This window comes from Lagopus muta, chromosome 3 (genome assembly GCF_023343835.1).
Source record: "Lagopus muta isolate bLagMut1 chromosome 3, bLagMut1 primary, whole genome shotgun sequence".
Lineage (NCBI taxonomy): Eukaryota > Metazoa > Chordata > Aves > Galliformes > Phasianidae > Lagopus > Lagopus muta.
The window spans coordinates 68,770,149-68,788,879 of NC_064435.1; the positions used below are offsets into that span (position 1 = coordinate 68,770,149).

The 18,731-nt window shown below is 37.4% G+C and overlaps 1 protein-coding gene across 3 annotated transcripts in view; it reads left to right on the top strand.

The window, feature by feature from the left end:
* The window catches only part of ADCY2 (adenylate cyclase 2), a 205,591-nt gene that overhangs the window by 159,665 nt on the left and 27,195 nt on the right, over positions 1 to 18,731 (top strand). For all 3 annotated transcript variants that reach the window (XM_048939390.1, XM_048939388.1, XM_048939389.1), the window contains 2 exons: positions 6,023 to 6,160; positions 14,442 to 14,561. In XM_048939390.1, coding sequence (XP_048795347.1) covers positions 6,023 to 6,160; positions 14,442 to 14,561 — 258 coding nt within the window. The remainder of the gene's footprint in view (positions 1 to 6,022; positions 6,161 to 14,441; positions 14,562 to 18,731) is intronic.

The window sequence follows — 18,731 nt, forward strand, 5'->3', positions numbered from 1 at the left end:
ATATATTTACAAAGATTTTTTATTCCAGACAACAAGGACAGGATTATCAGTGCAAGCACTCTTGGAAATTATTTTCTCTACTTGGAATCTTACCTCTGAAGTGAATGTTTCTCTTATGCACGTAGAAATGAAAAGATCAAGGCCTTTCAGTTTCACTGTTCAGTAGTAGTCTGCTTGTAAATTAAGGTTAAAGTGGTGAGAACTCATAGAGGCACTTTGGCAGCTACAGCAAGATCCAACAGAAGCTCTGCAGTGGCAAGTTTATCATCATTAAAAGGTACTGTGTTCAGACTTCTCAGGGAAATACCCTACCCACTAAAACCAGGGAAATTGAACCGAGTTACATTCTATCCTTATGGTGATAGATGAGCCACCAGTGTGGTGCTAGGAGGGAAGGGCAGGACTTGGTGTGCTGCAGTGCTTTATGGTTCCAGAGTTTTATGATTCCAGGGCCATACATTCCCAATGGATCTTTACTAGCAAGGAAGTTTAGACCAGTTATCTGTGCTTAGTGTGAGCAGTTTGGAGTGTAGAGACTAATTGCTGGAGCACCTAATTCCACGGTGATTGTGGTATGCTGTCATTGGCAGCCTGGTCAATGACCCCAGTGTTGCATGGCTCCAACACTCCAAACAAACTTGCTTTAAGCACACGTTCGGTGTCCATCAGTGCTTACCAGAAGGCTCCCAAGATGGATGCAAGGCACCACACCAAAGAAGAGCCAATTATATACACAAAAGGAGTAGAGTTATTTAGAATCATAGAATCATAAAATCATTAAGGTTGGAAAAGACCTCTGAGTTCATCTAGTCCACCTGACAACCCATCACCTTGTCCTCAATGCCACATCTTTCTTGAACACCTCCAGGGACCATGACTCCACCACCTTCCTGGGGAACCAGTTCTAGTATCTCACCACTCTCTGAAAAGAATTATTCCCAATTTCCAGCCTGAACTTCCCCAGGTGCAACTTGAGGCTGTTCTCTCTTGTCCTCTTGCTAGTTATCTGTGAGAATAGGCTGACCCCCACTTCACCACAGCCTCCTTTCAGGGAATTGTGGAGAGCGATAAGGTCTCCCCTGCACCTCCTTTTCTCCAGAAAAGAGTGTGTCCAGGAACGTGCAAGTGCTGTGAAGCTAAGGAGAGCATTTCTGAGCCTCATCATAAAAATACTTCAGGGTTTCCAGTCAGTCTCTAGATAATATTTCTACTTTTAAACTGTGCAGGGACAGGTTAATAAGCAAATAGCGCAGAAAATAGAATGTGGCATTCAGAACTCCTTCCTTTAGCTCAGTGCCTTAGGCACTGCATTTAAAAAGTCATTCAGATTTGCTCTTTCTCAAAGCCAATGACTCTTTAAATATTTCATGTGCAGCAGAAAAGCTTTGACTAGAAAGATTAAAAATGTCTTACCTTAAAATAGCGTATAGTATGATGATTGTACATTTTCTTGAATGAAGAAAGTACCACAGGAGAGACCAGCACTGAACTCCGAGAGCCTAAAGGCATATTTATATGGCTCAGTGCAGTGTTCTTTCCTTTGAACATGATAACTGAATGGGAGCTCATGGCCATTTTATTGTGATCCTTTGTGAAGGGTAATAAGCACTACAAAGAATGGTAAAATTAAAAATGCAATACTGATTTGAGTTTTTCCTGTTGATTCTTTGATCATTATTCTAGCTTAAGAAAAAACAGTTATGTACAATATAAGCTGAATTGACTCGTTGCTTGCATGTGTTTTGTAGGAGTTTAAACTCCTGGCTTAGGCTTACAAATTGTACCACAGAATTCAAAAGTTTGGTGTTACAGTAGTCATTGTAAAAGTGTTTTAGTCCCTTTAATCAACAATAGGACCATTAGAAAGTACTTAAAGCATAAGCTTGGGTCCCTGTCAAAAATCAGCCCCCCTGAACCTTAGGTTAGTGTGTTCCCTGTCAGCCGCTCAGCCTGTTCCTTGGAGTTGAACTTACGGCTCTTTGAGTCTGAGTGAAAAAAGTCTGTGGAAAAAAACTCCAAATCTGAGGGTTGTTTGTTTCTCTTGACTTCATTTTCTTCTAATACCAGTGTTAATAAAATGTTGTGTTTGAATGCAGAATGAAAAGAACAGTGACAGAACTATAGAGGATATGATTCATTGGCTTCGTGTAAACAAGAGGTCTGCAGTCAAATGTTCCAATTTCTGCTAGTGTGTGAAAGTGTGACAGCTCTTGTGACACTGTCTTTCATCTGCAACACAGCTGTCACAATTAATTCTCACACCAATTCTTTGCTCTCGCTCAGAGAGACAGCATTCAATTTATTAAACTGAGGCAGGTTTTTGTGTGTGAAAATACAGCACAGGATACGTTGTAATAAGTTGAATATTCAAAATAAGTTATTAGTCACAACGGTGCTGGGCAGATCTGGTATCTGTCATATCAGATTCAACACGTTCAGATGAAAAGGCAATATGTTAGTCACCTTTTATACTACAAATGCCTATTATTTCTACTTGGGAAATTGTAAACGCTGAACCGTGTTCTGCCAGCTCTGCTTAGAATGAAAACAGTAGCTAATGCTGCTGAGATGTTTTGCTCTTCTTGCATGCTTTCTAGAAATGATTACTTTCTATCATCTTATTCTCCATTTTCTTAGGAAATATGCAAATGAAGCATAAAATTTACCAAAAAAATGTTGTGTGTAAGGCCAGAATCAGTAAAATAAATCAGCATAGTTCAGCCAGTACTGTTATGGATCTAAATTTAATGATCACACCCCCCAAGTGCCGTTCTGCTGCCAGCTGTTGTTTCCTGAACTTTTTGCAGGGCCGAACTATCAGAGTTGTACCAGACATGGGCTGGATTTAAATTGCTCACATTACAGGGGAAATGAAGTTTAGCATGATGCTTAGAAACTCATACACAGAATTACTGATCAACGATCTTTTCTTACATATTTTCCAATCGTTTGTCACAGATTTTGTCTCAGATTTTCCTTCTGCTAGTCTCACTGGTTTCACCTCTGTAGGGCTGCTCTCTCTGCTATTCCAGAGACCTGCCATCTAGCTAACAGACCAGGTGGGCATGACAGATTTATCAAAGAGTGGTCCTTCCCAATAGAACTCAAGAGCTGTGTGTAAAATAGCCTGCTAGGAAGTGTTTCACCAAGTTCTTTTGGTGCACATCTCATTTACAGGTGGAAAAAGTATCTACAATCTTCATTTTTAATTTGCAGTCTAACAGCGCTCACATTTTTCTTCAGGTCAGATGCAGGAATATCTGTAATTTTATTAATAACAGCTAGAACAATGGAATCTCCTGATTGATAATCCTCATACTGACTGAATGATAAATTCTTACCTGAAACTTCTTTTCCCCTGTACTTCTTTAAGTGATAAATTTGCTCAATGAATGTGAAAACTTCCTCTTTTTTTATTCCTCTTTTCTTAAATACATCAGCAAGTTGAGCAATTTTGATCCTAAATCTTGTAAGCCAAGGAAATTCTGAATTACTGCTTGAAATTTTGCTACAGAAGTCTGTTCAAGAATGTACAAATATAGGTGAGCAATTAAACAATCGTTGTAAGTAAATACAATTCTAGCACAGCTAAATAACCTCAGCAATTCTATACTTTTTTTCAATGATTTCATTTTAAAAATGAAAAAAAAGTTCAAATGTAGCAATTATAAAGATTGATGTTAAAGGGAGAAAGTCAGAGAAGTGTCCATTGGTTGACATCTATCTAGGGGGAAAAAAGTCAACAAAACAAACCAGAAAAGTTATTTTGTGAGCAGTTTCACAGCAGAGACTTTTGCCTTCAGAGAAACAGTGACTAGGTGAAGTTCTGTTATTAGCAGCATTCAAGGCATTGGACTAGATTATTGAAGCTCAAGGCTCATGCATTTAGATATTGTTATTCTTGTGCTAAGCTGAATTTTGTCTTTGGAATTAACATAACACAAGTTGTTCAGCTGTGCAAAGGAACATAGCAATTTGTTTTGCTTAGCCCTAGAAAATCGTGAAGACATCTTTCTATGGCATTTTTTGCATCTGATAATGAGACATTTTTTAAAATACTGAAGCAGAAAATGATAACTGCTGGAGCATACTGAAAATACAGAACTTTGGCAGCCAGAGTGTTCTACCTCCTCCTCTGGACCTCAATGCTGTGGAATTAAAGTTCTAGGGGTTCCTTCTGTCCTGTTTCCACAGATGGGAGCTTGTCAGTACTGTGCTGCAGGTCCAGCCAGTAGTGATATTGGTCATACTGGCATATATGGTACACATAGAACCAACCAGAGATCACAGAATTGTAGGGACAGGAAGGGACCGCTAGAGATCATCGAGTCCAGCCCCCCTTGCAAAGCAAGCCACCTACAGCAGGCTGCAGAGATCCACAGATAGATCAGTTCTGTCAGCAGCGCCCACATAAAATCATGTTGCTCTCACATAAGAACAACATATGAACAGGTCTAGTTCTTCTTCTCTGATCAAAACTGAGGTTTGCTCATGAAAGATATGCGCACTGACTGAGCATTCACAAGCACACTGGTGACTATTGACTTTTAAGTCAATGCAATACCCACGCCCAAATTCTATCCCCAGTATGCAGTCGCTGCCTCAAACCTTGGTCTGTCCAGATGGAGATCTACTCACTGACCAGTGCAGCTTGAAGATTGCTATCATACAGACACATTTTTCTCACTTCTTTCCATCCATTCTTGAGATTCAGATTACTGTTTTTACCTTCCTCAAATTGACCTAATTCACTCCAAATCTGTTTTATCCTGGTGCACAAAACTCTCTGCCATAATAAGAAATATTATTTAAGGGATTGCTAGATACATGGTGGGCTTTGTAAAGTAGTGTGTGATCAAGAAGGAAATATTTATGGGCAAAGTAAAGCAAAAGCCTTCATGTAAACTAGATTATACGTGTTGAGTAATAGTGTAATCTAAAGTGATGTCCGTATCTATTGAACCTGAGCTAATTGATGAATGCTATACACTGAAGTCCTGCCTTTGGTTGTTTTTATTGCCTGAGTTCTTGACTCAGAGTTGTTCTGTGGCTGTATCCTTGTCATTTGCTGTGGCTCCTTTTGTGAAAGTTTGGGATGAAAAAAAATATGTAAAGTGATCTTTGATAGCGTTAAGGAAGTGGAGAAAATTAGTTGATAAAAAGTGAATTTTTGGGGGGGGCTGTCATGTTCCTTAACTTTTCACTAGTGTTTTTACAAAAGTATTAGTATAGCTGAGCTTGACATTTGGAAAGAGCACAAAATATTTCTAGGCAAATGATCTCCTCAGTGCTAAAGTTTACAGGAAATTAATAGTTGGATATGCAACAAATTGTTATTTGTTGAGCATTCTTTGCCTCTGAGCACCATGGCTGTATGAATGCAAATTGGTATTCTTGGAAGCAGGTTAAATGAGCCTGAAGTTTTGGCTGTTTCTTTTTGCCGTTAAATGAGAAATATTTTCTGCTCAGTAACTACTCTTTCTGTCAAATCATAAATTCAATTTTGTATTAAATAGCTGTTTGATATTTTTACTGTTTTTATTTTTTATTTTTGCTGAGGTACCTTTGACTTTAAATGAATTATCAAACAATTCTCAAAGCAAATGAAAGAACCAAAAACCTTTCTTTTCAGTAGACTGTCAAGGATATATTTAAGGCTTTAATCCTACCAGCGGAGCCCTCTGTCTCTGCATCAAAGGCTTTACAAGAGTCATTATTGACATTTTGAAGTTTCAGCTGGGGAGTTCAGTTTATTTGCTTGGTTTTATTGATAACAGAGCTGATGGTGACAGTGTCAACAGAATTGACATTAGGGCAGTTACTGTGAGTAAATTTGTGTTTATTGTCATGTATAATCTTGATCTGTAAATGTTATGAGAATATAACAGCTGAACACTTCTGTACAATCTATCGAGATGAATGCTACCCATAATCTTAAGCCTTTGTGATTCTACCCATTTACAATAATTAAAGACACTAAAGCTGTATTTGTTTTATTTTTTTTTCAACTTACTGCACTTAGCAATGTAGCAAGAAAGCATCAGCTTCACTGTTGTGGATCCTGAAATCATCTGGAATAATTGCAAACCGTCCTTGGCCACGGATCACTCTCACATTGACGACCACTGCTATAATATTAACTATGGCTGTGTTCAACATGGTAAGTGAAAAAGAAGCGATTTTTTGTTTTTTGTTTAAGATCTTCTTGCTTGCTTAGAATTTGTTTTAAATTTATCTCTCATGGGTATCCTGGATGAAAATGATTGCCAGACAGAAATGTAAAGCAGAGCAACAGAAAACATGCTGTACAACAAGGGCTTCTTTCAGTGCACAAGACGCTCAGCAAGAGCTCGGATAGTGTTTAAAGTTTAATAAAGAAAAAAAAGTAAGTTATAAGGAATAGAAGATCGTTTGTATTGTTCATATCTTACTCATCTGTGCACTGATTTGAAAAGCAGAGTAGTGCTCGAAGAGTACAGTATCTTCTCACAGGATGTGTGGAAGACTTTGTGCAAAGGCAGCTAAGATTTGTTCCATCTTGTGGTGTTCCTCTTATGATCATTAAATGATCATAATTTATACATTATTGATTTTCATGTGCTTGGCTTTTTTTTTATTTGAAAAAGGACAAAGATGAAAGTTACATAAATAAATTCAGAAGTACTGAGCTAGAAATTTGCTAGAACTTAAGAACTTACCTGTAATTGAGGCTTTTCAACTTGTGCATTTCTCATAATAGAGAAAATCCAAGTAATTCTACTATTCTTCCATAACTGTGGCAAATAAGAAGTAAATCTGCCATTACTCTGCATAAAGCTGGAATCTTAATAACCTCACGTATAATGAAGTGTGTGTTGTGAAATGCCAATGTATGGGATCAAAAAGTGTAACTTGTTTTGCCCCATGGGCTGAGCCTACCATTCATACAAAATTGGGAATTTAATCCAGGTCAGTTTTACGTTTGTAAAATGGGAACTGCAGTATTTATTCAGGTGCCGCTTACAAACATCACTGCATGGGTATTACTCGCATTTCACATCAATGAGATTTGCACTTCAGCACCTTTGAAATTACAACTCCAGCACTTTGTTGAGTTGCTGATGTCCTTGAGGTTCATAAGGAACTTAGAGATTGATAACACCTACTCTTTACATATTTTTTCTCATAACGTTGCAGGGGGCACTAAGTAAGAACTAAACCCACCAGAGTGAAGTAATGATGTAACGTGGTCTTTTAAGTGTGAACATTTGACATTTCTGTTAAATTCTTATCTCGGGTTTTTCTATGTCCTTGTTTTTGTTGGTTTTCTTTTCAGTAGGTATTTTCCTTTCTTAGAGAGGAGACATTCAAAAACAATTCCATGTTTAGGAATTTAAAATGCAGCTAATTTAATTTCATATTTATTGTTTGTAGAGAAATAACACAAAGAAGTAGTGACTGAAGCACTTTTTAGCGATGAAGGCAGTTAGTAATGGCAGAAATGGTTCTGAAAAGTTACTGATTTGCTATCGCTTCTTGTCCTCAGCTCAGGACTATATATCTTTATTAATAATAAAATTTATCCAAGCAAATGTTACTGGGCATAACGCATAGTGTGGCTTGTAGTATGGAAGTCATGTTAGATTATTTCTTCTGTTTTAAACTAAATGAGTAGGAAGAAATAAAATAACCCACTTGAGAGTATAGTTTGTGTTAGAGGTCGTGCAACATATGGGTTGGTTTTTTTTTCAGTTAGTGTAAAAGAAGCTAGAGTCAGCAACTGTCTTTTCTTTAGGCTAAAGTTCTACTGTTGTGAGTAGTCCACATAAAATTTGACATTCAACTAATAGAAGACAGTTTTAGCAAAAAAACCCCAGTTGTTCACTACATCATTTTTAGAAAAAAGAAAAGCTTTTAATTTAATTGGTTCAGGTCCATTTTTATGTGGACTGAATGTTACAGTAAAGCATAGTAGGCTGCATTTTGAAGTCTTTGTGCCTTATCAGTAATGACTGCACTATTACAAATAATCACGTCCTATGCTATTCATGAGATGATAATTTTAAGTACAATTCCCATCTTGAAACTAAACCTTAATAGTTTGACTATTGAAAAATGATTTTAAATGTGATTGTGAAATTTGCATTTCCTCAATATTAATAGCAAATTGTGGGAGAGACTCTGAAGTATCATTATTATATCTCCAAGCAACATGTACTTAATAGCAGAGTCGATTAACTGCATTTATTTCCATGAACTTTTTCAGTAGAAAAAGGCAAAATGTAGTCATTAAGATTTAATGGACATAAAAAGCGTCTAACCATCCCACACCTAATAAATCATGATTAAGACCAAAATGTCAAATAAAGCTCAGACTTTATGGTCAAGGGGCATTAGAATGGAGTGAGGGCGCAGTTTTATTTTAAATGAGCAGTTTCAGAAGACATCTGAATCTAGTCGTAATGTTTGAGAGGTATATAGTCATGATTAGTGAAGTTGAAAAACAGCTAATGTGACATGAAGTATTGAGTACCTCTTAGCTGAAGGAGAATGTGACTAATGCTGCTTCCCCTGAGTGTAAAATTTAAGGCCACGAAGAGAGTAGTGGCTGAAGAAGACTTTTTTTGCAGTGTTGATCTGCATTTCAGAAATATGAGAAAATTTATTATGGGGAACAATCCAGGCATCTTAGCAACAGTGGGACTGTGTGGCTGCAATGGGTCAATTTCTGGAAGCTGCATGTGTGGTTGTCTGCAGTATATCAAGTGGCTTTGCCTCATCACCCTCTTGCATTCGTGTGATCTGGGGGAACGTGGATTGGTGAAAGAGCCATGTCAGAGCATTTTGTTTCAGTTACTTTGCATTGAATGTATGAATAATTCTTGGCAGAGCGACAGGATCACAGAGCTGTACTGTCCCAGGAAGGTGCCCTAACTAGCAGCTTAGAATTTAGGAAGTTTCTTGCTTTTCTGTCTTGCATCTAGTAAATATTGAAGTACTGGAGTATTTTCTCAGGAGAAAAAAAAAAAAGTGAAGTCTTCAGGTTTGATGTCTTTGCTTCATTGTTTAATGTACCTCTGTGAGCACACCAGCAAGCATTGGCTTTGTGGTTTTTCTACTGGCGGCTGATATCCAATGTTTTAACTGTGATAAGTTCTTGAGGAAACTTGTTTCCATTTTCATATTAGAAAGTTACTTTCTTGAGTATACTTTCCTCTTAAAGTAGCTAACTCTGTTGATATATTTGCTGACCTTGCTCAGTGCTTTATTTTAAACAAGCAAGCTCTTCTGAAAGACGCATTCTAATTATATGCCCTTACAGTGACTAGCACATTAAATACCCTATTTTGGAGGGTGCCTAATGTGTTTATTTAAAGAAGAATAAACAGACACTGTCTGGAGCTCGACTTAGCCTTGGATCTGGGAGCAGAAAAGGTTATGCCCAGCTAGGGCCATCTCATTGAAGCTTTACATGCAGGGCACCGTCACAAATACATTCTACATTATAGACAGAATTTAAGAAACTAAGCCATGCTGTCACAAATTTTGGTAACAGTCCAGCACAGAACGGATAGAAGTGAACATCACTCCACACCTGCCAAAGCCCATGATAGTATATGAGTGTAAAGGCCCAGCAGGTTCCTTGTCTCTCTGTGGGATGCTCAGTTGCTTGCCAGTACCTCTGTAGGATGGCTGGGCCTTGAACACAGAAATACGTATATAAGTATGCATTTTTACCTGGCTTATCAGCTTCTATAACAAATGAAATGGAATTATTGAACAACTTGCTTAAGTACTTAGCATTCCAGTACTTATCCTACATAGACACTCCTAAAAGTTTGTGAAGATGAGGAATGCTACTAGGAATTGGGATTTTTCCTATTGTTCTTGTGCCATTCACACCATGTCAGACTAACTGGTGTTCTTCAAATGAAACTGTGGTAGATTTTGAGAAGAAAGTTCTCTTGAACCACATGGGTATTTGGAAAGCTGATAGAAAAATAAGGAATGAACAAGAGAAGTCCTGCAGGTTTGCCTTAGAGCTTTATGCAAAAGAGCAGTGCTGGACAAAAGCATCATTGCTTCATTCGTGCTTTAAGTAAAAAGCAAATCCTGTAGTTCCACTGGTAATACCAAACTTGCATGCTTCCAACATACTTTAAAAGTATACTCTTCTCACTCTGTCTTTTGTAGGGCATAAAACATATTTCATTTACAACAGTCCAAAGAAAAAAAAAAGCTGTAGACCACTGTTTCTCAAAGAAATGGCATGGTTCTTATGAAAACTAACTTAAAGTGGAGCTGCATGTTCGTATGAAGCAAGGACGTATGGAGAGAGAGAAAGTGACAAAAATGTTTCTTTGGATTATTCTTCGTAGTCTTCACAAGTCCATCGTCAGGGTTTATAATTTAATTTTGTTTAAGGAAGAGAAGACAGCGATGGGATCAAATTAAACTTGAGCTGTAAATTTAGATATACAGACCTTTCTTTTCACTGCATATGTATTTCAATTCATTAAGCACATATCTGCCTTGGAGCAGCTACTTCATGTGGAGCTTACCTCTGTGGTTTGAGATTTCTTGCTGATGCACAAAAGCATACTTCGTAAGTTTCCGATTTGCACAGAAAATGATCATAGCATTGCCCTTACAGGTGGATGCTGTAAGACATCATGCTGCCCCAGGTCAGTGACCACAGTTGAGTTATCCCTGGCAGATAGTCAGATCAATTAATTTTGCACCTTTTTCACCCTGTGGTTCAATGGGTCAGTGCAGGAGTACTTCCCAGCTCCGTTCCTCCTTCCCACTTGTCATGGAGCCAAGCCGTTCACATACTACCTAATAAAAATTTTACGCATCTTATTTTTTATTCCATAATTCAGTGTGCATTTTGATAAGTGCATTTTAATATTACATATTGCCATCTTTCCTTCTTCTTAGTAGGATGCTATTTTATGTACATTAATATGAAAATCAGTAAACCCACTATCTTAGTAAGGTGAGATATACCCATTCATCTTGATTGTGTTTCCATCAGAACAGCAAGACAGGAAACCTTGCTTCTTGTGAATTGTGCAGAAGTTTTTAAAGTACCTTCGTGAGACAGTTGACTTTGTAAGTTGACTTTGTGTTGTTTTAGTAAGATCCAAACAAATGTGTTACAGTCTCATGCAGATTCCTGGTCTGGTAATAAGAGAGATGCACTAATGTGCTTATCCCATGTTGTCAGGGGAGGATCTTTCACCATTTCATTCCTACTGAAAGACATAGCACCACAGCAGGTATTTTCATCATGTGACATAAAAAAAATTTTTGGATTGCAGATTATACAAAAAGAAGAAGAAAAAGCTGCTAGAATATATAAGGATAAAATGAGATTTTACTGGTAGTGTGCTCAGATGTTCCCTGGCAAACATTGGTATTCATAAAAAATATTGATTCCATTTGAGTCATTTGAGTAGGTGTGACTACTTAGTAGGACTGAGCTGTCTCTTAAAATACTGTGTTGAAGAACAATGTATATCTCCGAAGCGTGATAGCAGATGCAGATAGCTGATAAGAGAAAGACAAGTACAAACACATCATTCAGAAATAAGTGTTGTTTGGCTCATGGGAGATGGCAACATTTCCATATCCTTTTTATTCCTTTCTACGCTTATTTATGCATTCATAGATACACCACATTTCATATAGCTTTCTGTATATACATTTATTTGTCTGAAGTACCCCATACAAAGTTCAAAAACAAAATGAAAAGGCCTTAATAGAAATGAATGTATGCATATATATGTCTGTATATAAACTTACACACATTTATGTATAGGACTGTGCTGCAGATCTTCATGATACATATCTTTTAGTCTGTCGGCATGCCTGGGCTAAGATTCTGAAATTAAATGTAATTATTTCATGTCTGTAAGAAAACTCAATGCACTGTGAGCAGGATTCATTGTCCACCCTTGGCAAATGACCTGAGTGACAACAGCTATAAAGATGAGGACGTTAATGCAAATAGTTGAAGGCAGGCAAGGGGATTAAATTTTTAAAGTGTTTTTGAGGAGCCTTGCCTCAAACTGCTCATGTTAAAGAGAAATACAGACATCAGCTGAGTTAAATAGTAACCACAGGGCTTTAGAAAGAATTTGAAACCAAAGGAATTAGGAAGAAGTTTATGAGAAGTATGAGCATTTGTAACAGGAAGACCTTGTTGTGGGAACAGCAACAGTCAAAATCTTATTTGATACTGCCACTAGTCACACCTCTGACCCACACCTCGGGTTTATCTGCACACATGAAATCATGGGGTACTTCCTCACCAGCATCAGCATCAAAAGATTGTGCAGAGCACCTTCACATTGAGCTGTTGCACCCACATCTCCTTGCAGGAGAGGTGTGGAGGTCAGGTTCCCCTTCTCCCAGAAGAGCATGTGTTCATTTAACTTAGTCATCCCGTCAATAGGGGTTGGATGGATGTATAACTTAGAGCTCTTTAGGCTGAGTTATAGAAGGGCAATTCAAAATTTATAGGTATTTATTGGCATTTTGTAGGGACTTTTATTGTGCCTTACTTGTTATACTACTTGTATTGCACCTGAAGGAATGCTGGCTAATTAGCTACATGTAAACAGAGGGACATGCTAGTGAAGGAAGACAACCTGAAAGTGCACACATACGAAGGAAGGCGAGCCCATTCTGTGTGTAACTCTGCAGGGTGTGACACTGTCTGTAAAGCAGTCTTCATAGCAGATGGTACAGCAGTCGCCTTTGTTGCAGTCAGTCCTGCATCTGTGGAAGGGCAGTTTCAGACATGATGGTTTCAAGCTCTTCTCAGCAGCACCACAAAACAAATCAAGGAGTGCTGACAACAGGTGCTGCCTTGCAAGGCTGGATAGTCTTTAAAAAAGAAAAAGTCACTATGCATGTAGTACAGAGCTGGCATATCTTGCCAAGGGTGACTGTGGAGTCAGCTTGGAATCTGTCAACACTTGGCTATGTAGAGCAGTGACTGATCAGATCTAGTGTTAGTAAATCAATAAACCACTTAGATCAAAAATGGATTAATGTGAGTAAACTGAGCAACTTGTCTGGTGTGGATTTTCGTATGCTGTGTATGAGTGTGAAATTTGTTGATAGAATTAAAGTGGCAGGCAAGGTCTGTGCAGGAAGGTCAGAGATTTTAGAAAGGAAGAAGTCAGCTGGATATTTGAGAAAAAAGAAACTAGAATGGGATTTATTACTACAGAGTGCAAGATTATGGTTGGTCCAGCTGATAAACTGGGAGCACATCAATTGGGGATGAATTAAGTTCAGGATTTTGGTTAGTTACCTGAGTTTAACGAGAACTCAACTGAATCTCAGTAAGCATCCATGTGTGACTGCTCTTGTCTCAGGGCAAGTACAAATTAAATTTACCCAAATGTGTCCCAGTGGAGGAATATTACCTCTTGCAGACCATAATAATAGTGGCTGTTATTACATCAATGTAGCTGTAAGCAAGAGAGTTGTTGCTGTGATGTACAAAAACATAATTCCTGCAGAATTAGTATTAATGTTATTGCAGTACTCAGTCAAAATCTGGAAGAGTGATTTCAATTTTGGTCATCTAGAAGGTTGAACTGAAAGAGGTATGTACAGAGGGAGACTGCTAGAAGGGTCAGGGGGATTAAGAACACATTATCTCAGAAGAAACTAGAAAAAGCATAGATTTCTGAGCATCATGAAGGCTGAGATAAGACAGCTATCTGGAAGCTGAAGATTAGTGCCAGAACAAAAAAGTGGGAATTGGCTTTGAATCAACAGAAGCTGATAAACTTAGAGGCACTGGAATAAATGTTGTCAGAGAAATCTAACTCAGAATACATTTCAAGAATACATCAAACATTACTGTCTGATGGTAGTTACCCTTCAGTTCAGCAGGCTGAACCTGGTACTCTAGAAGATACTGATTCAGCCCTTCTCTTGCAGTAATATTATTACTATTATTATTATATAGAATATAATATATAATATTATTGCTATTACTAATAATATTATCCCATTCGTGATTACTATGAAAAGGATTACACCTCAGTAAACCAACTTTAGTAAAGACTTCTTTGTTTAACTCTTCCTGTATTTAAACAGGAGATTCAGTTGAGGTAAAACTGAGACTTATTCATTTTGAATTTATGTTATCATTGTTTCTCTTGTGTATGAGCTTCTGATACCTGGAGGTAGCACAACAAAGAACCTTTTGTTTTTCCATTCAAATGTGTCTTATGGAGATTAGCAAATCCGTTGTCTGAAGCATGCAGGATCCAAGTAATCGAAGTGATGTCATTTTGCCTTTGCTATTTCAGTTTGCAGTGAAATACCAAAGTTAAATGATTATTGGCAAGGCTTTCTCCACTTCCCCATTTCCCTTTTCTGTTTTGACCTTATACAGCTGACAAGCTAATGGATTGCATGTTGTTTTTCTCTAGTTTTTCCCGGATAACGCTGTGGCAGCCTTTCCCCCAGTTCTTAATTCATCAAATGCAAGTTTTCCTAATTTGAGTAATCAGACACGGTGGTGTTTACAAAACAACTGTTTTTTCCTACCGGTAAGTTGATTTACATTTATTTATTTGTTTAGAACCATTTCTCTAAGTAGAATTTCTATGGCACTATTGGAAGTTAAAGACCAACTAGGTTGTTAAGACCACTTTGGAAGCTTCTTTATTTTCAGTCACCTGCAACTGCCTCTGAAGGAAGTAGGTCTGTAGAGGAGTTTAGTAGTCCTAAATATTGAGGTTATAGTGAATGTCAGATGAAAAATCAAGTAATAGCCTGATAAGAGCCATAGATCACCTGTCCTGACAGGTAGGCTTTATGAGGTGTCAGGAGAAGACAGTGACCATGGAGGCTGTGGTGAGCACAGTGTAAGTGGCTGTCTGTGAGGAAGCAAGGTTGGCTGGCCCATAGACGTGTTTCACAAGGACCAGCACTAAGCTTAAATATACTCACCATTTTCTTTTTTCACCTGGCAGTAAAATTGAAATCTGTGATTCTAGACTTGTGTCATCATTGTATCATGGAAAGGGGAAATAAAGCACTCATATGCTACTACATAAACTGTGTAAAAAAGATCTGAGCTGGTTTGAATAAGATGTCTTAGTGTAAACAAAAGCACACTGGCACGTGAAAAGGGAGAAGAACATTCCTAGAAAAATGGGATCTGTATCCCAAGGAGAATGATTTTTAGAGAGCTTAGGAAAGATCTGCATCTGAACATAACAAGCTGCATTTTGTGCCAAAGCAGATCAGCAGTGCTTGAATGAAAAAGCAGGAAGCAGCAAGAGAAGGGAGAATATTTTATCTCTATGCAGAATTGATGACACCAGTAACAGAATGGTATGTGCTGATTTCCACATAATTATGGAACCCTAGAAGCATGGAATGGTTTGGGTTGGAAGGAGCCTTAAAAAACATTTCATTCCAATGTCCTGCTGTGGACAAGGACACTTAGACACGGTTACATAGGTGACTCTATCAAGCTAAGCAGTCCCATTCACACCCAAAAGCAGCATGTTAATTTTGTATAGAACTCTTTTGTAAAAAATAATTACGCTGACTGTAGCACTTGCAAACTTTCAGCATCCCCTTGACAAAGCAACAGTAGAGCATGAGTTTCTTTTCTTTTTCCCATTTTCAAGTTTACTTAACTAAATTTGGTACTGACAGGTACCTATGTTCTCTTTTGGCCCCATTGTGAAGTTATCCTTGTAGTCATAGAAATGAAGCAGTCATTTTCCCAGCATACACACAATACTTGCTCACAAGCACATAGAAATTAATTGTTTCCCAGCCTATTCATATTTGTGTTGGTTTTTTTTTTTTTAATAATAGTGGATTTTCTAGTTCCCTTTTTTTTAACTTATTACTGTTTTAAAGTTTTTGAAAAACAGTTTTTACAGTGAAGCTCTCCAACAAGCACCTGAATGGTACATTTTTCATGAATTATACTTATTATTAGATTAAATTTCTTTTTCTTAAAAAAAAAAGTCTTTTTCCTGAGTTTTACCTTGTATAACTGTCAGATCTTCCTATGACCGACACGTTCAGAACAACTGATGGTTTATAAGTTTGAAAATACGAAAGTATGAAACTTTTGTCAGAGAAACTTCGATAAATTAGCACAACAATTATGTTAAAATGTCACTTCTGGTAAAAATCATGAAAAGTTTAGATTGACTGAAGTATTTAAATACTTTTTCCCTTGTTTTCTTTATTAAGCAGTTCTGAAATGTGCATTATTCTCATCTGAAGACATACCTCCTGCTTTCTAGCTTCAAAAGCTGAAAATTCCTTTCGGGTTACTATTTGTTATCCTTACGAAGTTTTCTGAAAAACTGCAAATAAAATTCTCTCTTTCCTGAATGAGATATTGAACCGCTGATAAATGCTTGCTTTCTTAAATTGCCTATCAATCCTTTTTTATCTGTTTTACCTTTAAGCACTTCTTCCTGTGATTTATAGCCCTGGAGCTGACAGATCTATTGATGACATAATCTAAAATGAATGAATAAGTGATTTTTAAATTATTTTAGCCCCAGTAGCATTTAGTTCATCTGGAAGCATATTGATTGATTCTCTCCCTGCTCCACACCATAAAATAACTTTTCTGATTTGTATTCTTTGCTTTTGTGCTCTTTTTTGAAGACTTACCAAAGATTACACAGTAAGTTATGAGAACTTTGCTCATGGTTTTATTTAGTTTTGCTGTGAAGCTTCATTAGTATCTGTATAATGGAAGCATCAGGCAGAGGTCCAGTCAAGGATGGCGTGTGGTGCAGATCCCATCTGTGGAGAAGTTATTCTGCATCTTCTTTTGAGCTCTTACAGGATTTTCTTAAAAGAAAATCTTTCTATTAATCATTTCTGCTGTCAGACAAAACTTATGTTCACACAAGCACTTGATGCTGCTCAGTTAGATAAAGGCAAGGATGTGCAAGTGGCATCATCACCAGCTGAGGCTTCCATATGGCCAGGGGACACTCAGAGCATGGTACACACCTGCCTTGATTGGGTGGGTTGTTACCCGAGTTGCCAATTCCTCAGTCTGCCATCATTGTCTGCAAAAGCTCACAGGTTTGATATCGTAGCAACTCTGTTGTTATAAGAGCATTAGTATCTCTATAGTGTCCTTGTTCAGGAGGTCAGTCATACAGAGGTGCAGGATGGGCGTACCTCAAGTTGGCATGTTTGTTAAGAAATGACTCCTGTGCAGCAGTACACTAAAATTATTAGTTTTTCCCAGCTGTGCACTAATTCCTCTCCAGGTTCATTTCATCAGCTGAGAAAAGAACCTTGGCCAGCCATGACAGCCAAGACAGGCTGCCATTTGTCAGTTGCCTTCCAATTTGTGTGCTGTGACAAAGATCAGCGCTTTCATGCTACGCATACCACAGCAGTTTCACTAGTCCTGCTTTTCTGAATGGTTAATTTGACTGTTTCTTCACTGAATTTGTACTGTTTTCAAACTTTTTTTTTTAACAGAGAAGGATTCAAGCTACACAGCTTTAAATACCTACTAAAATTTCCAACTTTATTTTTATTAAAAAGGGGAAAATTCAGTTGATATGACAGATACTTAAACATTCATTTGCAGAATTGGGCACTTGGAAGCAAAAGTTTTGAGTATATGTTTTACGATTGAAAAAAGATTAATTGAAGGTAGCATTTTAAATAAGGCATCATAAGCTGATGTGGCCATTTGAGTAGAGTTTCCCATGGTGTCTTTGCCAGAGCTGTGTGGTGCTTACTGGAGTTTGCGCTGCAATGTGCAGTATCAGTCCTCATTGTTAAATTATGTCCGTGCCACTGTTCTATCAACCATCCACCCACCTCTGAAGTCTTAGCCAGCGTTTTCAATCTGGTTATACATTCCTGTGGAGCACTAACAGGAACTTTATTATGCTTGGAAGTTTCTTGGTTTTTGCTTGGTACATTTGTGGATTTGAGACAGTCTTTTGTTTGCTATAAAACTTATTTCACAAGTAGAATGCCCTTAGGATTAGAAAAATGACTGCTGCTACTTTTATAAAACACTTAATTCTGAAAATACAGTGTGAGCTCTTGAGGGGTGCAGCCAGCAGAGAAATTTGTTTGTTTTTTTTTATCCTGAACAGCAGTTCTTTATATTTCTTATTTCAAACAGAACTGCAAGAAAATTACAATAACAGCAAAGATACAGATGGCAGATCAATTCTATATGATGAGTGCCATGAAAATTATTATTCTTAATGATCCTTCAGAATTAGTATACGGTGGTTCAGGTTCTGTCAAAAGTACTGTTATCAACAAATCAACAGAAATCTGAAAACCAAATAGCATATATAGAAATAGAATGCTTTGTAGATTAAGAAAATATAGTATCTTTACAGGGTGCAAAGGTGTAATTTTCGGGAATGATATTTGGCAAAGGTACTGTATGTTAACAACTCATAAAATGGTTCTAATGGGATTGTATTTCTGTTTTAGCATTGGTTTTGATACTGTAATCCATTTTGAGAGAGTATGAAGTTAATTTTTTTTTTAACCCCAGTAACTTAACTTCAACCATATATATTTTCTGATGATAGTGGATAGAAAAGGCTTTTTTAAACAAATGAATGTATTCTTATACAGTCATTACTCAAGAAGATGTAACATGATCATTTTTTAGTATTTATGTTGTTCATAGGCCATGTTAATCATTTTCTATTCTTTGCCTCTTAACAGTATTTCTCAAG